This window comes from Filicampus tigris, chromosome 13, assembly GCF_054856515.1.
Source record: "Filicampus tigris isolate MCC_2025a chromosome 13, RoL_Ftig_1.0, whole genome shotgun sequence".
In the NCBI taxonomy this organism is placed as follows: domain Eukaryota; kingdom Metazoa; phylum Chordata; class Actinopteri; order Syngnathiformes; family Syngnathidae; genus Filicampus; species Filicampus tigris.
Window position 1 is genome coordinate 2,335,306 of NC_141229.1, and position 21,539 is coordinate 2,356,844.

General features: G+C 41.9%; 2 protein-coding genes across 4 annotated transcripts; both read left to right on the forward strand.

The window, feature by feature from the left end:
* The first annotated feature begins 2,414 nt into the window (after nucleotides 1-2,414).
* On the forward strand, nucleotides 2,415-11,844 carry LOC147137119 (RING finger protein 145). Of its 3 annotated transcripts, none has more exons than XM_086048986.1 (11): nucleotides 2,415-2,621; nucleotides 2,785-3,071; nucleotides 3,266-3,374; nucleotides 3,657-3,748; nucleotides 4,693-4,919; nucleotides 5,409-5,587; nucleotides 6,610-6,753; nucleotides 7,784-7,966; nucleotides 8,941-9,088; nucleotides 9,890-10,246; nucleotides 10,741-11,844. In XM_086048986.1, exons 2-11 carry the CDS (start codon nucleotides 2,903-2,905, stop codon nucleotides 10,996-10,998), a joined length of 1,866 nt encoding a protein of 621 aa, XP_085905112.1. In that variant the 5' UTR covers nucleotides 2,415-2,621; nucleotides 2,785-2,902; the 3' UTR covers nucleotides 10,999-11,844. The 3 variants fall into 3 exon arrangements, with proteins under 3 accessions (XP_085905112.1, XP_085905114.1, XP_085905113.1); XM_086048988.1 differs by having other exon boundaries at nucleotides 9,943-10,246; XM_086048987.1 differs by having other exon boundaries at nucleotides 2,919-3,071.
* Nucleotides 11,845-12,904: 1,060 nt separating this feature from the next.
* LOC147137120 (ubiquitin-conjugating enzyme E2 D3-like) lies at nucleotides 12,905-21,337 on the forward strand. The gene is made up of 7 exons (XM_086048989.1): nucleotides 12,905-13,386; nucleotides 15,820-15,883; nucleotides 15,968-15,999; nucleotides 16,131-16,208; nucleotides 17,253-17,358; nucleotides 17,533-17,626; nucleotides 20,527-21,337. Exons 1-7 carry the CDS (start codon nucleotides 13,363-13,365, stop codon nucleotides 20,570-20,572), a joined length of 444 nt encoding a protein of 147 aa, XP_085905115.1. The 5' UTR covers nucleotides 12,905-13,362; the 3' UTR covers nucleotides 20,573-21,337.
* Nucleotides 21,338-21,539: the final 202 nt, after the last annotated feature.

A 21,539-nucleotide genomic window follows, 5' to 3' on the forward strand; every position in this document is an offset into this window, starting at 1 on the left:
AAAGTATGGTCACAGTTTCAAGGCGGGGTTAAGGTGTCAAAGTAGGGTTTCTAATTAAGAGTTTCAAATCAGAGTTTTCTGACAGGATTCGGGTTTCTATACCAAGTTAGGGTTTCGGTTTTAAAGTATGATTTCAAGCCAGTGTCAAAGTGCGGAATTAGGGTTTCAAGACGGGGTTACATTTTCAAATTAGCAGTTCAAGTCCGGACCCCAATTATCAAAGTAGGACTTCAAACCAGTTTTAAGGTTTCTAATTAGAGTTTCAAATCAGTGTTTCAGACCAGGGTTGGTGTTTCAAATTAGGGTTTCCATCTTAAGTTTGTGTTTTGAAGTTTCAAGACAATAGTTAGGCTTTCAAACTAGTTGAAGGGTTTCAAATTCAAGTTTTTGACAGGGTTAGGATTTCAAATTAGGGTTTCAAGCCTAGGTTAGGATATGGAAGTGAAGTTTCTCTCAAATCAGGGATGGGTTTTAAAATTAAGGTCTCAAGACTGGACGTTCAGGTTTCAAAACAGATTTTCTGACAGGATTAGGGTTTCAAAGTTGGACTAAAGTTTCAAAGGAAGGGTTTCCAGACAGGGGTTCAGGTATCAAATTAGTGTTTGAAAGAAGTTTAAAAGTGGAAGTTGAAGAAGTTGCAAATTAACGTTAAAAACAGGGTTAGGGTTCAACAGTAAGGTTTTCAGACATTGTTAAGGTTTCAAACGTGGGTTACGGTTTCAAGTCAAAGTTAGGCTTTCAAGCCAGTGTTAAGGTTTCCAATGAGATTTTCAAGATAGGGTTAGGGTTTCAAATGTGCAATTCAAGCCTGGATTAGGGGTTCAAAGTAGGGTTTTCAAGACATATGGTTTCAAATGAGTAGAGTAGTAGTAGTAAAAAGTAGGGCTTTAAAGCAGCGTTGCACTTTGTAATGTTTCAAGACAGGGTTAGCTTCAAAATAGCGTTTCAGGGAAATTTGAAGGTCTCATATTAGCAGTTCAACCCTGGGTTAAGGTTGTTAGTACAAAACGGGTAGGGTTTCAAGAGTGTTTCAGACAGGGTAATGCTCTCAAACATGGCCCAATGTTTCAAATTAGACAGGATTAGTAGAAGTGTTAGGTTTCATAGTGGGAAGACGACGTACCACGTCTAGGCGACTTTCCCGCTCTTGTCCGAGTGACGCAAGACGCTTGTTTGTGCCTGATAATTCTTTGGAAGATGGGACACGCCCCGCTGGCCACGGACCCAACGGAGATCACTCTTCTTCATCATCTTCTTCTTACAGTGTTGTGAGTAGCTTGCTTCTCCGAAATTCAGCCCACTTCCCGCAAGAAAAAAAATCCTACCCACCCACCACTTGGATAAGCCTCACGCACAACAACATACGTGTTTCATGGACGCCAGCGCTGACGATCCAAAAAGTCGAGAGCTAAATCAGCATTACGGACAATTGTTCATTCTTACTCACTCTCCCCAGTGTTTAATCATTTCCTCTGTTTGGGTATTTTTCCATCTCATTTTCAAATCTGTCGTGCCGCTAGTGTGCAAAGTGGTGGTGGTGCTCACTCCAGCGTCTCCAGTTGGTCCAAAATACTGCCGCTCGCCTCCTAGATGGCGTTTGTAAGAGGGAGCACAAAACTCCAATTCTGGCCTCTCTGCACAGGCTTGCCTGTACATTTTACAGTTCATTTTAAGATTTGTTTTTAAATCTTGAAATGTGATCGCCCCACCTGACCTCTTTGAGCTTCTTCCACCTCTACGCACCGTAGCAGCCCGGTGCGTCAGGGCAGCGGATCAGACGCTACTGACGGTACAGAGGACAAAGTGGAGCCTCAGAGGGGGTCGAGACTTTTCTGTTGCCGGTGGAATGACTTCCCGCTAAATGTTAGGCAAGCCCCACTTCTGTTCATTTTTAAAACTCGTCTTAAAACACAATTTTCATTCTTTGGTTTTTGACTCAACGTTAGACTCGATCGACATTGGTTTACTGTGTTATGGTGTTTACTTTTTTGATGTGATGAATTGATTGTTTGGACTGTCTTTGTTTTTGTATGTGTGATCTGAATTTGTATGCAGCAATGGTTGTTTTTAGAGTGCTCTGTAAATAAAGTTAAATTAAGTAATATTTGTATTTTTTTTGTGCATATTTTGATTTTTTTTACGAATATATTTTTACATATTGTTTGTGTGTAATATGTAAGTACAGTATATCGAGCCCAAATATCCCTCAATCTGATTGGATCATTCCGCTGTGACGTTTACATAATATTACCTCGATCTCGCGTGTCTCTTATGTTTTTAATTTTATACCATTTTTTTGTTATTGTTTCACGGTTCGCTGTAACGTCGGATTTGCTTTGTCATAAATATTTATATTCATTTTAAAGATTTTATTTCATATTCCGAGTTTCCCGCAATGTGATTGGCTTGTTCCGCAATACGTTTACAGGAAGTGGCCGCGCAAACTCCCGGAATCATAGTATTGCTTGAAAAGTCCTATTCCTCGTCCTTATCTGTATTTACTTTTAATTGTATCAACTCTTTTACTTCCAGTGCGGTTCTAACTTAACGTTTGCTTCGCTGTGAAAATGGTGAATGCTTTGTTGTTTGCTTGCCAACGAGCAGGATGTCTACTCTGCAACGTAAGTTGTATTTCATCCCATACTGACCATTCGTAACTTTCAATTGACACTATAATAACGCCGTGGTATTTTTATACATACAGTAGCATTACATTACATTTAAAAGTATTGGTGTTGTTTTGAGGGTCAAGTACACAGCTTGTTGTTTTGCTTTCTGCTTCAGGTGATCGTAGGATAAACGGTGGCCATGTGACCCTCTAATCCCCCTTCCCCCCCCCCCCCCCCAAAATCGTCTATTTTATTTTATTTTATTTTTGCTTATTATTTTGTTTTGGGTGGGCATGCCTCGACTGGAAGAGTTTGCCAACGTGGCCCTGAGGGTGCCTTGCATCCTGGCGCTGGACCTGCTCTACAAGCATGACGTCGTAACTTTGACGGAGCACCTCAGGGTAAAAAATGAACACATGTTCAGCAAGTACCGGTGGTTCGTCTATGACCCGTTCTACCTTGGTGAGTATTTGTTCTCTCATGTGTTCTCATCTATCGTTTGTCTAATATTTAGTATTATTGACCAATACGTTTGTTCTAATTTTGCTTTTTTTTTTCGCCAACATTTTTATATTTTTTTTTTCAAATGTACTAAAATTTTTTGGTCACACAATTTACACTTTTCTCCAACAATTGTCTGTTTTTGGGTGCGTTAGGTCACTTGCTGATGCTGTTTTTTCTGCTGCTGCCACTGAGACACATCGTGAGCGTCTACCTGCACTTGCTGGCCGCCATGCTGCTCTTTATGGGACACCAGATTGCAAAGTCAGTGCAAGCAACCGTCAAAAACGGGCCTTTCAAACGAGAGTTTCGACACATTTTTGGGATTTCAAATCAGGGTTAGTCTTTGAAATGACGTCTTGAAATGAGAGAAATTAGAGTTTTAAGACAGGATTGGGGTTTCAAGTCTGAGTTACGGTTTTAAATTTATGGTTCCTACTTCTGGTTAGGGTTCCAATTTTGGATGAATGAATGAATGAATTGTGTTGCTGTTTTCCTGGGCTGGCCACGCCCCGTTGTGTTGTCATTTCCTGTTGTGGTTTCCAGGGAGTTTATCAGGGAGGAGCTGCGGTTGGGCCACCAGGGGGCGCCCTACCTCCACGCCGAAGCCTTCAACAGATTCGTTGGGGCTCTGATGGGTGAGTCCCGACACACTGCCATCTGCTGGACTGTTACGTCATAACACTTTTGACATTTACCGAATCAAACGACGATGATGTCACGTGGCTCACTAATAGGTAATTGTAACTAAAGGGTTCTTTATACTCCCGCTGGATTGCATCACGTGACCGACGTGTTGTGCCGCGCGGCGTGTTGGCGATATGTTTAGCTAGTCAAGCCTGGGTTCAAGTATCAAATTGATGTTAACTAGAAAATTAGGGGCTCAAAAATGGTTAGGATTTCAAATTAGGATTTCAAGACACTGTTAGGGTTTCAGACATACTGTATATGAGGTTTTCAAATTTGGCTTTTAAGACTGGTGAGGGTTGATTTCAAATTTGCATTTCAAAGTGTTATTGTCTCTAATTCGGGTTTCAAGACCATATTAGGGCTTCAAATTGGCAATTTGAGACAGGATTAGGGTTTCAAACTAAGGCTAGAGTTTCAAATTATGGTTTTCAGCCAAGGGCTTTGGCTTCTAAAGTCGGGATTCAAGATGGTGCTAGGGTTTCAAACATAGGTTAATATTTCAAGTTAGGGTAGGGTTTCAAGGCGTTAGGATTTCAAATTAGCATTTCAAACCAGGGTTAGGGTTTCCAAACTAAGTTTTAGGGTTTCAAACAAGCGTTCGCATTTCAAATTAGGGTTTCAAACAATGGTTAGGATTCCAAGATAAGGTTAGGATTTCAAATGAGAGTTTTAACCTGGATAAAGCTTTTAAATGAGGGTTACAAAACAGTGTTAGTGTGTCACATTAGGATTTCGATTTGGTTTCAAGCCTGGGTTTGGGTTTCAAGAATGAGTTTGGTTTTCAAACTAAGGTTGAGGTTTCGAATTAGGGCTCCAAGCCGTGTTGTGGCAGTGAACGGACATTCCCTTGCAAGACAGCGCCATCTAGTGAGCCATCTGTGTGTGTGTTCAGGTCAACTCCTGGTGAGCGCGCTGATGGCGTTCCTGATGAAGACGCGCAAAGTGTGGCTCTTCTGGGCCCCCGCGCTCCCCCTGCTGGCCCGCCTGGGCGGCGCCCCCGCATCTCTGCTGCCCGCCGTGCACGCCTTCGCCGCCACGCTCAGCGAGGTCGCCTGCGGCCTCTTCCTGCTCTCGGCGCTCTACCGCATCACCAAGGCGGTGTTGTCACTCAAGATGGAGGTGCGCCAACCCTCGTCGTAACGCCACTCACGGGTGACCCGACTTGTGAGTTTTTAACTGAGCGACACATAACTTTGCCTTACAAAAGTCCGCTAGCTTAATGCTACCAAACAATGCAGAACGCCTTAGACAGGCTAACGGAACTAGCATCGCAATAGTTAAAGGGAAGTCAACCCAAACATATTTTTATTCAAGAATATGTTCTATGCAAGCCCAAGTTGAAACAAGTCATTCTGATAAATATTGCATTTGTGGAATAAGAGTTTGGGTTGATTTCCGCTTTAACAACTTGAACACAAACGATGTAGCAAATAGGGTTGCTAGCACAGAGGCTCTTTTTTTTTTTTTTTTTTTTGACCAATTGTTCACTACATTTTCCAGCCAATTTTTGCTCACAAGTCGAGACCAAATATGGGCGCGTGTCTTGAGAAACTGCTAGCTTTTCTGGGGTTCTTTTGAAATCTGACCTGATACTAAAATCCCGCACAGGTGATGTCGCTGTCGCGCCTGCTGGCTGCAGCTCTCTCGCTGTGGACTCAGTTTGCCGTGCCGCTTCTCTTTAGCGTCTTCTGGCTGGTCCTCTTCGCTGTCTACCTGTGCTCCAGCGTCATGTCCCCTGCCGCCTCGCCCGCCGCCCGTCAGGGCCTCCTCTTCTTCCTGCTCACCGGGTGGGGAAGCGCTCACGGCGCGTGCGTGCGAGATGGAGACTCAATTGGGATTTGCACCCAGCCCTGCCGCTAAGACTGAAAAGTCGCCAGTACTTGACGCCCGGTCAAGATAACGCAAGTTGGTGGCAAAGTGTTATTTTTGTCCGGATGAAATTCCTCAACTTATTTCAACAAAGTTCCTTGGTACCAAGATGCTGTAAGGTGGCAACAAAGCACTGCTTTTGTCTAAATGAAGCTCTCAACTCACTTCAGCATATCGTCGCTGTCCTGTGAAAATCATGCATGTCCAATTTTGGCATTTTTTAAAAAAATGTTCACGTTGATGCGTTGTCTGTAATGCAACTGTAATGACCCATTTACGTAAAAATATTTAAAAATGAAAAAGAAGGACATAAGTGTTTTTCACAGGACAGCGACGACACCTTGACACCAAAATGCCACATGATGCTAATGCTAAAGCTAATGTTTTGGGCTAAATGTAGCTTCTCAATCCATTTGCAATAGTTCCTTGAAACCAAGATGTCACAAGATGGTGGAAAAGCACTACTTTTGTCCAAAACAAACTCCTCCACTCATTTTCAGCATAGCTCCTTGACACTAAAATGGCGGCAAAGCAGTACTTTTGTCTAAATGAAAGTTCTTTTTACCATTGTTCCCCAACCCAAGGTGGTGCAAAGCTTTACTTTTGAAACTCAACTTACTTCAACATTGTTCCTTGACACAACGCCACAACATGTCAACAAAGTAACTAAGTCACTGGACTGACACGCTGCACTTAAGTAGAAGTAGAGATACGTGTGTAAAAAAAACATAGAAGTACTGATTGAACACTGGTACTTCTGTTAAAAAAGAAAAAAAAAAAGAATAGAAATTGAAAAAGTACGGCGCGATGCGAAATTTTGTTAAGTAAACAAAAATGCGGTGGTGTAAATAATGCACAGATATCTGGGACAAAGTATTTGTACTTGAGTATTTTGTACTTAAGTATTTGAGTTGTAAGCCTTTAGTGTGCGTGTGCGCAGAGTTTCCGAATGCTGTGCCACGCCGTACTCGCTGTTGGGTCTGACTTTCGTGGTGTCCTACTTGGCGCTGGGCCTGCTCAACCTCTGCAAGTTGTTCCTGGGCAGCTACGACGACGTCCTGCACAACCACAACGTCATGCACAGGTCGGACACTCCACGCCGACACCTGCCGCCTTGCCCGCTTCCGCTTGCTTTCTACAAAGCCGTCGTCAGCCTCATAACCATGAATAGAATGTAGTACACTTAGGGTCAGGCTTGCAAATTAGGGTTTCAAACTCAGCTAAGGGTTTCAAAAGAAGGTTTTAAACAAGGATAAGGCTTTCAGGGCTCTTAGGTATCTAAGATTTGGATTTTAATACATGATTAAGGTTTGACAATTGGATTTCCAAGACAGGGTTCAGGTTTCAGTTCGGGGCTGTAAACAAGGGTTATGAATGATTTCAAATTGGGGTTTTAAAACAGGATTGGGGTTTCAAATTAAGGTTACAAACCACGGTTAGGGTTTCAAATTAGGGTGAGATTTCCAATTGAGGGTTATGGTCTCAAACAAGGATTAGGGTTTCAAATTCAAGTTTCTAAACGGTGTTTGGATTTCAGGTTAGAGCTTTAAAACATGGTTAGGGTTTCAAGCCTGGGTTAGGGTTTTAAATTAGGGTTTCACACTTGGTTAAGGGTTGAGGAATTAGGTTTCCAAAACTGGGTTGGGGTTTTAAATGAGGGTTTCACACGTAAGCGTTTCAAATGAGGGTTTTAAACAAGGATCAGGGTTGGTTTTTAAATTGAGCTTTCAAGCAAGAGTTACGGTTTCAAATTCAGGTTCAAAACAGTGTTTGGATTTCAGATTGGAGTTTTAAAACATGGTTAGTCTTTCAAATGAGGGTTTCAAACAAGGGTTAGTAATTTAGATTATGGCTTCAAAGCAGGGTTCGGTTTATAAATGAACATTACAAAAACGGTCAAGGTTTCAAATTTGGCATTGAAAACAGGATTAGGGTTTCAAATTCGACTTGTATGAAAGGGTTAGGCGTTCAAATCAGGGTTCCAGTTTCGGATTAAGGGTTTAAAACATCCGGATTCAAATGTTCACCACTAGGTCAGGGTTTCAAACGGGGTTGGGCTTTCAAGACAGATGAAGCCGGCCGGGCGGTGAGAAAAGCTGCAATTTGTTTGGCAGGGGGGTGACGGAGGGCGTGACGCTGCTGCTGCTCGCCCTGCAGACGGGCCTGCTGGCCGCCGCCACGCTGCAGCGGACCTTCCTGCTCAGCATCATCCTCTTCATCGTGCTCTCGTCCACAATGCAGGCCATGCTGGACATCACTCACCCGCTCGTCCTCGCCACGGCCGCCTCGCGCAACAGGTGCTTCAGCGCCGCTCGTGTCCCCCGGGAAACTCCTCAACTCACTTCAAAATAGTTGTTTGACACAACGGTGTCACACACGGGCGGCAAAATGGCGTTTTTGTGGAAAAGAAACTCTGGAACTCACTTTCACTTAGTTGTTTGACACCAAAATGCCACAAGGTGGCTCCAAAGCACTACTTCTGTCCAAATGTAACTCCTCAGCTCACTTCAGCCGAGTTGCTTTACACAATACGATACCTCAAATGCCGCCAAAGCTTTACTTTTTGGCTTTGAACTCCTCAGCGCACTATTAACATAGTTCCCTAACACCAAGATCCCACGAGAAGTCGACAAATCACTATTTTTGTCGAAATGAAACGCCTAAACCCACTTTAACTTAATACCTTGACACCAAGATCCCACGAGATGGCAGCAAAGCACTTTTTTTTGCCGAACTCACATTCCTCAACTCACTGCCACATAGTTCCTTGGCACCAAGTTGATGGTAAAGCACTACGTTTGTCTAAATAAGACTCCGGAACATGGTTCCCTGATACCAAAATGCCACATGTTGGTTGGTAGGTCGAAATGAAACTCCTCAGCTCACTTAAACATTGTTTGTTAAAATTATGATGCCACACAATAACTGCCAAACAGTCCTTTTGCCTGTTGAAACTTTTCAACTCAATTTAACTCTTTAATTCAACTCAATTTGCTAGCGAGATGCAACTCACAGAGAGCCTCAACACCAAGATGCCACAAGTTGGTGGCAAAGCACTACTTGTGTCCAAATGAAAGCCCGCAACTCACTTCAACGTAGTTTCCTCGACAGCCAAGCTCTCACAAGACGGTGGCAAAGCTGTATTTTTTGTTTGGGCGATCACACCAAGAAAGCCGAGTCCGGAAAATAAAAGCTCACCACTGGGTTGGCGGGAAAAAAAAATCTGGATTCATCGTGTGTGTGTGTTTTTTGTTTTTTTTCCCCCTTGCAGGAGCGTGTTGAAGCACTTGCGTGGGCTCAGCATGTGTCTTCTTCTACTGGTCTTGCCAGTGTTCTTGGCATATGAGATTTTGCAGTTCTTCCATATGGACTTCTGGCTCCTCATTTTGGTGGCCGGATGCATGCTCACCTCCCTTCAGGTAGGCCCCGAAGATTTGACAAGCCTTGCCTAAAAAGACACAGGAAGTCGGCCATTTTGGGTCAAAGCTGCCATTTTGCCTTGGTGGCATTGTCTGGAATGCTTTTCAAATTTCAGCCCCCAAAGCCAGTGTCGCTTAGCATCCTAAAATTTGGTATCACGCGTAGACGTGCAAATGCTCGAAAAGACCTAAGGAGTCTGACATTTTGGTTTGAAACAGACATTTTGACTCGATAGCACCATCCGGAATGCTTCAAAAAAATTCAGCCCTCCAAGCTAGTTCTACAAGGCAAAACGAAATTTGGAAAGCCTGTCTATCATGAGTAGACCCACAAAAAAAGGCTTGCCTGAAAAGCCGCCATTTTGGTTTGAAGTGCTCCTTTGGGCTTCAGCACTGCCCTCGAAAAGAAGCTTGGAAATTCAGCCCCCAAGCCTGTGTCAGATAGCAGCATGAAATTTGGTACGTGTGTCTATCATGAGTAGAGCCACAAAAAAGTCCCAAGAAGCCTTGCCTCAAAAGCCATTGTGGTTGAAATTGGCCATTTTTTCTCAGTAGCACCCTACGGAATGCTTTTAAAAATTCCTCCCCCAACGCCAGTTTCTCTTCGCAACGCTAACACGCCTGAAGCCACTTTGTTTTCAAGTGGTCATTTGAGGCTCACTTTGAGGCCATTGCTTAGGCATTTGTTGACTTTTGAGGCGCACGTCACAATATTTTGCGTAGGCCACCTGCGCTCTCCGATGTGGTTCTCACCCGTATTTTGTACGTCACAAAGCACGCCGCGCGCTCTGGTCGACACAGGTCACGGGCACGCTGTTCATCTACTCCCTCTTCATGGTGGAGCTGTTGCGCAGCGAGCCCCTGGACAACCTGGACGAGGTGATCTACTGGGTGAACGCGGTCAGCCGGCTGCTGGAGTTTGCGGTGGCGCTGTGCGTGGTGGCGTACGGCGCCTGGGAGTCGCTGTTGGGCGAGTGGAGCTGGACGGGCGCCTCGATCATCGTCGTCCATTCGTACTGCAACGTGTGGCTGCGGGCGCAGTCGGGCTGGCGCAGCTTTCTGCTCCGGCTGGAGGCGGTCAAGAAGATCAACTCGCTGCCCCGGGCCACGCCGGAGCGGCTCAGGCGGCACAACGACGTCTGCGCCATCTGCTTCATGGTCGGTACCTGTTCAGATGGTTCAATGGGGACAAATATGTGCCTAAAAAAAAAAAAAAAAAAAAAAAAAAGGAGTTTGAACTCTCAGGCCTTGTTGGATTTTACTACTCTTGTTTGTGGCCATTTTCTCCATGTACACACATAGTCTGTAATGTTTGCTGCTGTTTTTGCAGTTCTTGGCGTCAGGATAAAATGTTCATTTGCGTTTTTAAGACGTTCCAATTCCAGATTGTTTGCAAAATGCACACAAAAAATCAAAAATGTTGTTTGTATTTGCTCTCAGCACGTAAAAGCCATTTTTTTTTTTTGCCCATTTCCAGTCACTTTCCTCACGTTTTTTTTTTTCCTCAGTCATTATAGTCATTCAAAAAAGGACTTTTGCCTTTTTCTTTCTTTTCTTCTTCCATTATTTAATGACTGTATTTGTCCTTTTCTCCTTCCATTTTTGAATTTCTATCTATTAATGAAGGTGATGTTGTGCATGCGCATTAACAGGAGATGACGTCAGCCGTGGTCACGTCGTGCGAACACCTGTTCCACGCCAACTGCCTGAGCAAGTGGCTCCACGTGCAGGGGACGTGCCCCATGTGCCACCAGACGGTCCCGGCCCGGCCGCCGACCGTCCGCGCCACCGAACCCGACGCTTCGATCCCCCCGGAGCCCGACGCCCGGGCCCCTCCGGAGGAAGATGTCGACTCTGTGGGGGAAGACGACGATTCCAATGATGGTCTGGATGAGGGTGATGTTTTTTGATGGGTTTTTTTCCCACTGTTCAATTTTCACAAACGGTACAGTCCTGTTATCCAGAATCTATCACATGCTAACGTATGATTAGACAAACACGAATGAGGTGCTTTTTTTTCCTCTCTTTTTCCTCAAAGATTGCTGGACGGCCCTGCCGCCTCATTCTTTGATGTGAGAAGTAAAAAGTTGATTTTTCTATTCCTTTATTTTGCCTTTTCGTCACTGAAAAGAACATTTTGCAGGATGAAGACTTTCACCAAATGTGACCTGATTTTTTTTTTGGGGGGGGGGGACCACGAGACACACAAAGCTGCATTTGTGCATCAAGACACAATGGTGTGGAATTAACATCTGATTTTGACATCTCAAGGGCAATATTGTTTTTGTTGTTGTTGTTGTTGTTAGAGCTCTTATTTGTATTATTTGTATTTCTAATGGAGTTTCCTAATTTTACTTGATTCTCTCAAAATAACTCAAATGTAAACAATGTGTGAGGGTTTTCCAACTGTATTTGTTTATTTCTTTGCTAATGCAAATGCTACCAATTCTGGATTGAATGTTGGTCCTTTAAAACAAAGTGGGTAAAAACAAAAATATATTAATTAGTCTTAAATACACCTCAATCAAAAATTAATATTAAATTGAATTTGAATGTTCTGGATTGAAAGTAAGCGGGGTGAGGAGGACAAAATGACTATTTTGAACAATAGGATAGTTTTGATTGTAGTCACGTTCCATGATGTCATTAAGGTGTGGCTTTTTGTTTTTAACCAAGCTTTAATAAGAAATAAACCCACATTTTTGATCCAAGCTGATATACAAATACAAAATTAAATTAAAATGGCCTTAAGTTCATGTGAAGACATTTGTTGAATTCAAATCTGTATTGAATATGGAATCTGGTTTGACAATACAGTACAGCTTCTAGGCCATTTTTTTCCAAATTGAAATGTGGATTGTTTCTATGACGCCCTCAAGGTGTGGCGAGAACCACACCGATCCATGTTGCTATGTTCCTAAAAGACAGGCGAACCAAAATAACAATGCATAATTGCCACAACAATAATAATTATTTTATTAAAATAAGACAATTATACATTTACATTTCATATTCATTTGTATTAAGTGATGGCTTTATTTATTTAAAAAAAAAAAATTAAATCAATTATGAATTATACTTACAAAATTGGAATTGATTTTATTCAAATAACAGTATTTTGATATAAAGTATGTGTGTCTCTATTCGGGGCTGAACGATTTTGAAAAATAATCTAAATACAATTTTTTTCCTCTCGTTATTCCGATTGCGATTTGATATGCGATCACTTTGGAAGTTCCTCTTTCCCGTTTTTAACGAACACAATTAATACATTAATTTGCTTACAATAATGCCATATTTATTATACATAAGTGTTTTGGTTTTACGGGTTATGCTTACACTAAAATAAAGGCAAATGAACTATGAATTAAAATGAAAGGCAGTTTATTTATCTACTTCAATTAGTTGTTAACTTACTCAACACTTGATCTTAGTCTTTTAAGTGTTCACTGTGACAACTTCACAAATGTTACCAAACAAGTGTGGCGTAAACATAAGTTACTAAGTCATAAATCATATTACAACCATAATGCAAAAAAAATATGTGACTTTATCACTTCAACTTTTCATGTTTCATGAAACGATGATATGTAAACATGTGGACTGTCTGCACCTCCTCAGCACTCAACTTATCCATACACTATGGAAATAAATAAATACATTTGAAAATAATAAAAAAAATAAATAAAAAAAAGGCTTCTCAAATAAAGCTTCTTGTTTTAGCGTTTACGATTTGTGCGCGTGCGCGTAGTGCCAACATCCGGGCCACTCTTGGTGGTGTTTCGACGTCGTGCACTCGCCCCGCCCCCTCCCTGTCGTCATAAAGGCTCGCTCGCATGTAGACAGCTGCTAGCTGGCTAACGGCATCAAATCGACACGGGAAGCTTCGTGCTCCGGGTTACTTATCCGCGCCCTCCCCCTTACCTACCACCCCTACCCCGACGACGACACTCAATTCACGGGGACGATTACTGAGACATTTCGCTGGTTAAGAAGAAAATAAGCTGGTTGAAAATCGCCCGGCTTCGCTTCTCTCGCTTCTTTTTTTTTTTCCTTCCCTCGTCGGCGCATACGTAATTCCCTTTTTTAGCTTCGTCGGCTAACCGTGTGCTAGCTCGAAACGACAAGGCCCAGGGCGTCGTGTTGTGTGTGACACTTGCGTCGGTTCATTTGGAGTGAGGCCCCAGCATCCTGGCATATCACGGCCGGCCTTCATCGCTCGGATCGACAACCACCAGCAGCAGCAACAGCAGCCGCAGCAGCCCAGCACAAGGATGGCTTTGAAACGGATTAACAAGGTAACATTGACACCCCAACTGCCCGCTAGGTAGCCTGGGCTAGCGGGCTAGTAGTGTTAGCCCCCTTCTGTTCGCTTATCTTGATTACGTCGTGAAGCATGATCGTTTTCCTAACACTTTTAACCGTTTAAAGAAAGCACGCATGTTTTTTTCCACATTGACCGTGTGTTTGTCAACATCATGGTTTAAATGTTTTTAATATTGGTGCTTGGACGAATACTAGTTGGAGTTAGCAGCCTAGCTGACTCCGGAGGGCCCCGACACCGCACACGGCTTATATAAACACACATGTCCGCGCTTCGATTGGAATCATGGCAAATATTAGAGTGGTGTCTGTAGTATCGCAAGAGTGTTTTAGCTGATTTTGCAACACATCAATTGTACTGACGCACAAGCGGCGTTTAACCAGAAATCATGAGTCATATTTCACGTCAAAAGCGTCGTGGGTGAAACATGTCTGTGGTATGCAACTACGGGCTCAGCCGCTTCGGCCGGCCGGCCGGCGTTTTAAAAGCGAAACGTCGAATTTTTTAAATATGAATAACAATGATTGACATTTACTTAAAATGTGTTTACTCGTGAAGGCCGGGTGGGGCAGTGTGTGTGGAGGTTGGGGGGGGGGGGGGGACTCCCCTCACCCCACTCACCCCACTACAACCCTCCTTGCTTTGAAATAGCTGAAGGCCTAAAAATAACATGTTTGATGCTTTAGTCTCATCTTGCTTTAACTGGTTTACATAATCGGAGGTGACGAAATTACTCACCCAGTACTTGGTTACAGGTACACATCATCGTAGAAGATGCTGATTGAACTTCACCTGAAAAGTTGAACAAAAGCTCGTTTTTCATTCCCTAGCTAAATATTGGTGTCAATACTGAACGCCTGTATAGAACTAATACTTATTTTTTTTCAAATACAAAAAGACCACTTAATCAGCCCGACATAGACCTTTCCATGTAGGAGAACTGCCAGTCATGTGTTGGTACTTTACGGTAAAAAAAATGTAAAAGGGCAACAATTGATTAATCGACAACTGTTTTGATAATCGGTTCAAAGTTCAGAGACCCCCTTTTAACTTAAAATGTCCTCATCCTCCCAATTCCAGCCTCTCAATAGTAAATACTCTAATTTCTGTAGTCCTCCCTGAAAGCAGACCCTGTTGAATTTGACGTTTGCGTACATCTGCATTCGCTTTGGAAACCAGTGATCTTTTTTGCCTGTTTTCGGATGTGATGACCCAAACCATTTAACTCAATCATAATTTTTTTCTGCATTTTCTGTTTTGGCAATTTGAAACGGTGTGATTTTTTCTAATGAAGGGAAGGAAATCGTTTTTGTTTTTTTACCGATTCATTGATTAATTAAAAAAATGGACTGGAATTTTTTTTTTACCGATTCATCAATGAATTTTTTTAAAAAATGATGCGCGTGATGTGCCATTTTGGTAATTCCAGTTTGTTGCATAGTTAATGTCTTGTAAGATTTCAAGCCTGTTATCTCTACGTAAAGAGTACAGAAAAATAAATACCCGAAAAGCGTTTTTACTTGGTTGTTTCCTGAACACACACAATGTACATCACCACCAAAGCTGTATTTCTGATTAATTTAATGTTATTTTCATTGGACATTTTTTAGTGACCCCAAACTACTGACAGGTACTATGTTGCAAAGCCCATCTTTTAGTCCGGTGCTGACTGTACATTACTTTGAGCAGCTAACTGTTTATTTTGACGGTGCCAAATAGCAATCCGGCTCTTTCTCTGCGTCATTTTGGGAGGTTTACTGCTTTCTCTTACTTCCACCTGGCAATGAGCCTTGCCCGCCTGTTGGGCTCTACTCGAATCTTCCTTCACGCTGCAGTCAAACCGGCTGGTCACTAACAACTCTTTGGCGCTTTAGAAGTAGCTGGGCATTTTCGGGCGTTACAGAAGAAAAACAAAAATACGTGAGTTAGGTGAGTTTCTCGGCAAGTTGTTTTAATTGGGCTCGGCAGAAAACAATAGTTAACAAATGGGCAGGTGATGAAGGGAAAAAAAGTAAGCAAAAATGACTTCTTTTTTTTTTGTATCATAATAGAAAAACTCCTTTTCCTCCTTTAGCCCCTTGCGAAACAAGGCAAAGCGAAACTACAATTTAAAACTCCTCGCCTGGTATTAATTCCAGAGAGGCGAATGTTTCACATTGCACAATAAAACAAAATGAAACCGAACTGGCCGCGTTATTTAAAAAAAGACACGTAAAACCAGTCCCCCATTAAGTGCGGCGGAAAAATCAGTCATTTCTAACATTACCAGCTGGCATACAAATAAAGTACAATACAACTAATGAAGCACATGCGATAAGACACACAAATTAAGCTAGGCTGTACCTAATGCCGTGTCAAAAGTTAAATCTTTTTTTTTCTTCTTCTTCTTTCCCCCTCCCCATGTTAGGAGCTTCACGATCTGGCTCGCGACCCACCAGCACAGTGCTCCGCTGGCCCAGTGGGTGATGACAGTAAGTTTTCATCAACTGATGATAACATTTCCAAGCTTGTGACCCTTTGTAAGCTACAGAGCTAACCCTTCTTCCTTTCTTTAGTGTTTCACTGGCAAGCCACAATCATGGGCCCTGTAAGTACAGATCCTTTTTATCCTACCTAACCCCCCCGCCCGTTTAAATTGAACTTTATTTTCTGTTTATGGGCGCGAGGCCAGGATTTTTGGAATGTCTTTTTATATTTTTGTTTTTGTGTCCCTTCAAGAGTGACAGTCCATATCAGGGAGGCGTTTTCTTCTTGACTATTCATTTTCCAACAGACTATCCCTTCAAACCACCCAAGGTAAGCGCCCTTGCACACCCGCATTTAAAGCAGAACGTCTTAATTCCCATTTATTTGCTTTACAAACAATGGCCCCCGTAAAAAAAACAAAAAAAAAAACATGCGCACATACACCCTTGAAAATGTGGAAATGGAATGCGTGATTTGCAGGGTCAGACTTTGGCATCATAAAATCTTTACAATGTCCACAAGTAGTCTCATAAAAGTGTTTAAAAAAGCAAAGTTATATAATAGTTTAAATGATCGTTCCGACTATCATAAAAGAAAACTGTTACATATGTGATTAGGGCCAAATTGATTACTTGGTTGGTCGATTTAATCCACTGATATTGGCACTAGAGAGACCGATGTGTTTTTTTTTTTATGCCGATTATTGGTAGTGAAGAGGCCGATATTTGTCGCCGATAACCGTTTTCAGCGAAAACGGAAACTACTGGCATCAAAATGTTGAATGTCTTGTTTATTGAACAATTTTTCGGATTTGCATATCTTCAAAGGTTCCAGGGTCAGCGGAATCTCTTATATAATCTTAAATGAAAATTTAAAAAAGTTTACGGTTTTAAATAATTTTCGGCCATCAGATAAAAAAAAAGGGCAGATGTCGATACTCGTCACAACACTGAATATCGGAGCCGATAATCGGTTTATCCTAATTAGCACTAGCGCTGCAGCTAGCCGACATGGTGAATGGTCTTTCACTTTATTACTGAAATGTATACTTTGCACAGCAGCACACGGTATTTGGGAAGGTTTATTTGGTAATTGGCCTTCTCGACACTTTTACGGGGCTTTACTGTCGTGCTTTGAATGAACAATTGTTGCTGCGGTTTGCCCTGGGTCGTCGTTGAGCGTAGAGGCGCCTCTGTATTGGCTTGTTTTGCATAAGTTACAATGAGCTGCGCTTCGGAAGGCGCGATGGCATAACACGGGCACCCGGGAAGGCATTTTTGCAGTCACACCAAACATTCCGCGCATCAACACTTTTTGTTCTTGGCTGATGTGATGGTGACCGTGCAGTATTTCCCCCTCCTTTTTGTCTTTCAGGTTGCGTTCACGACGAGAATCTACCACCCAAATATTAACAGTAATGGCAGCATCTGTCTGGACATTCTCAGATCACAGTGGTCTCCAGCACTTACCATTTCGAAAGGTGACTCATTCACCAGTTCTTGAATACGTCGTGCCTGCCCAGCTGGCTCCTTCACCAGGAAGCTGATTTCATTTCCTTGCCAAATCACGCGTCATTAAGATTCTTCTCGAATGACACACCCGTGTTTTTATTTTTAAATTTTTTTTAAATTTTTCTTTTCTTTTCTCGGTGCAGTTCTTCTCTCCATTTGCTCGCTGCTATGCGACCCCAACCCAGACGACCCGCTAGTGCCAGAGATCGCACGAATCTACAAAACAGATAACATCAAGTAAGTAAAGCAAGGGGAGGGGGGGAAAAAAAACCCGGTACAAAACCACCCCCAAAAATGAAATATATGTCAACTTTCACTCTCAGGTACAATAAGCTAGCTCAGGAGTGGACAGCCAAGTACGCCATGCTTTAAAACAAAACCAAAAAAAGTGGGGGGGTAAGAAGTTGAGGCTGCATCTTGGCTGGCACTCTGGGATTGATTGTTTGGTTGTCAAGTGAATAAAGCGGGGTACACACATTATTTTGGGGGGTTTTTAGACCAATATTATACACAAAGTAAACATTTGAAGTTTTTTATTTAATTTGAGACACCGCACATGCTTGGGGGGTACACGAAATGATCACTATATGTGTATGTGCGTATGTGTGGACATGAATAATTTGTGCACGTTCCTATATTGAAGCGTGGTGCTCACGTTGAAACTGAATCATGTGCTTAGACTGGGTCTGCTTTTTCGGACCATTTGGGCCTAGTACGCGACTACGTTTTGATGTAGGCCGTGATGATCATACTCGGAAGAGCTTTGTATTTTTTAAAATGTATTTTTGTAAGTGCTGCCCTCTGTGTGAAAACGCGCCACACATGTGCTGTAGTACCAAGACTGACCTGTGAGAGGCAGCATCCAAACTGAGAGTAGAGGAATACGTCTGAAGAAGCCATTGGCTTGACTGGTAAAAGCAAATACAAATACATAGACGGCAAACTGTCCGGTACGATATGGTAACATAAGGATTTAGGATTATAAATACTAAAATAAACATTTGCTTGTTGGTCCTTATGTTTTTCAGAGGACAAATCCCTCTTTGCACCGCACACACCGCCGCAGGATAATCTTTCAGAGGACCTGTCGATCAGTCCGTTGCTGACTGATCGTAAGGGTTAATAAAATGTGTTCATTTGGGTCCAATTATCGGTATGCGTGTACCCCGCTTTACTGATGGTGTTGAATTGGATTTGACTGTCGATGTGACCGATGGTACTAATCTGTTTGCTCCTGTTATCTCACACACGCACATCTTTTGAAGGCTGGATTTACACTCAAAGGTTCAAGTGACACAATTCTGGTTGTTTTATTTGATTTTTTTTTTTTTTTTTTTTTTTTTCTCCCCCAGCTCACGGGGCTGCAATTAGGATATGGGTGGTTTTTAAGTTTTGTTTACTTGTGTTGGCTTTTGTGCTGTTACCGGGCATCTGTGGGTTGTTTCATGTGTTAAGTGAATGGAAATGCTATTGTATTAGGTATGTACAATGGGGAAAAAAATATGCATTATGGCATTCAATCGGAGTTGGGCCCTTGGGCCCGCAGTGTAAAGCCAGCCTGTCAATTTTCAGTTCAAAAGTACTGTGTCAACACCCTACTGTTGTTTTTTTTTTTTTGACGTTCCCGTCCACCTCCCCGAGCTTGCTGAGCAGGTCCGCACGGTTGCATTAAAGCACAATAGAAATACGTTAAAACAAAGCAGTCAAAATGCTTCAACCTAGAAACTGATTTTACTTTTTCTTCCTGCAAACTGTCATTTTCAGGCAAATCTCAAATATCATAAAAGTTACAAATTAAAAAAAAAAAAAACTTTTCAGAAATTAAACTATTTTATCGTACCGGTGATGGGGGGGGGGTCACATTGGCTCGGGCCTGCCAGCAGTTCTCGCCAAAGAGTTCAATCTTTGTCTCATCAGACCAGAGAAATTTCCTTCTCGTGATCTGAGAAACCAGGCGCCACACTGCCATGAGCCTTTTACTCGACATCTGGCATCTCGGGCCTGATTGGTGGAGTGCTGAGAGATGACGCAATAATTCTTCTCAACTCTAGTTTGAGCATCGTGGCAAAGCCTGTGAATACTTGTCATTTCTTGGGTTTTTACTTTTTAATATTTGCAAACAATTCCCTTTTTTTTTTTTTTTTGATGTCATTATGGCATCTTGTGTGTAGAATTTGTAAAGGGGGAAAATGAATTTATTCCATTTTGAAATGGCGTTACATAAAATAGAAAAAGTGAAGCGTCCAGATGGACTGTATACAAAGTGACAGTGCATCTGGAGTCAGAATAGAATTGACATGTATGTTTAGAAGAGCCTTTTTTTTATAATTTGCCTAATTTCGTGAGACACCAAATTTTGGCTTTTCATTGTAAGCCGTAATCGACGCCTGAAATTCCACTATCTAATGAATCTGTATCACATTTGGATTTCAGTTTCTGAAATGAGTGATGAAAGTACCTCTCAAAATGCTCAACATCAGAACTCACATTGGGTTAATAAATGTAATAAACTTGATCAAATCTTCATATAATAACCGATCGACTTGGCAACCATCCCTTGTTAAATCTTTTAAGAATAATATATTTTTTTAATTGTTTGAATTCAGTGTCCCGAGTGTCCGTTTCATGTATCGGTAATGGAACAGTTATGCCCTGGCACGTGGGCAAGGTGAGCCACCGTTGGCGATGCCCTTTCATCATTCGGAGAGTTAAACACACAAATACAAAATGAGAACGCTCTTAAAAGGACCTGCTGTAGGCCACAGCTTGTACACAGACGCTCACACACAGAGGGATTCTCACTAGGCCACGCCCCTTTTAGGCACACATCCAACACAGACTACATAATAGATGGGTTTCATTTTTTATTTTAAAACCAGTTCATTTCGTTATTCTGTTTGTATACAATGAAGTGCTGCTTTTTTTCCTTTATGGTTGTCTTGAACAAATTTAGTGAATTATTTTTTTACAAAAATTTGTATATGGAAAATTGAAAGTTTCAAGTTGCGCATGTTGGCATAGTCATCAACCTCTCTGCTTTGTTTTGGCGAACATGCATCAGCAAAGTGCTTGTTTAAAATGAAAGTAGGCCTTGACTGGATGCTCGCACCGCTTAACGAAAATTCTTCTCCTTGCAGGTACACCAAAATGGCGAAAGAATGGACACAAAAATATGCAATGTGATGGAGACAAAATGGTCTGGTGGCTGGGGGGGAATGCATTTCTTTGTTCAGACTGAAAAAAAAAAAGTTCTTTTTTTTCACTTATATATATATATATTTTTTTTTTTGTTGTTGTTTAATCCAGAGCATTTTACACCTCCTCCTTTTATTTGTTTTTCTCACCCGTGCGCTAATCAGAAGATAGTGTTTTTCTCTCAGGACGCGCGGCGACAGATTTTTCCAGGAATTTTTTTATTTATATTTTTCCTCGTAATAGTTTCAAACGCACACCTTGTTTGAGCATGCACAATTAACCATCTCTCTCTCACACACACACAGAAGCGGGTTCATTAACTACGTATGTTAATTTGGCAAAAAAAAAAAAATAACTGGCTTCCGTCGCCCTGTTAGCATAGGAAGCGGTTAGCCGCGGAAACAAGCGTGTACAGAAAAGGCACTGCTGTCCAGAGACAAAATATTAAGTACCTCAATGTTGTATTTTATGCATGTTAATTAAAAAAATGGTAGGCTACTATATCAACACACATACAAATTTGGTTCACCCTCCGAGGCATTTGTTTTACTTTTTTGTTTTGTTTTTTCTCCCCCACTCTCTATCCGAATTCTAGAAGCCACTAGATAAATTTATGGCTTGCGCCCCACACTTGAACTGTCTTCTTGTAGCCCCCCCCCACCCCCACAAGTATGTATAATGCCAAGCTGGCGGTTGATCAACTCGCAGCTGTTTTTAGTTTTCCCCCTTCAATAAAGTTACTTCAACCTTAAATGTGCAGATTTTGGTCTTTCTTTTTCTTTCCTTTTTTTTATTTTTTTTTTAAATATTTGTGTATGATGGTGCTTCTGTATAATTGTCTTCATTAGTTTATTCAGGGTTTTGATTTTTCAACTTTTTGTTGATTTACCAATCAAATTTTAAAATTTTTGTGGCATTATTTTGTTTGAATTTGTCAATTTATTTTTCAAAACTT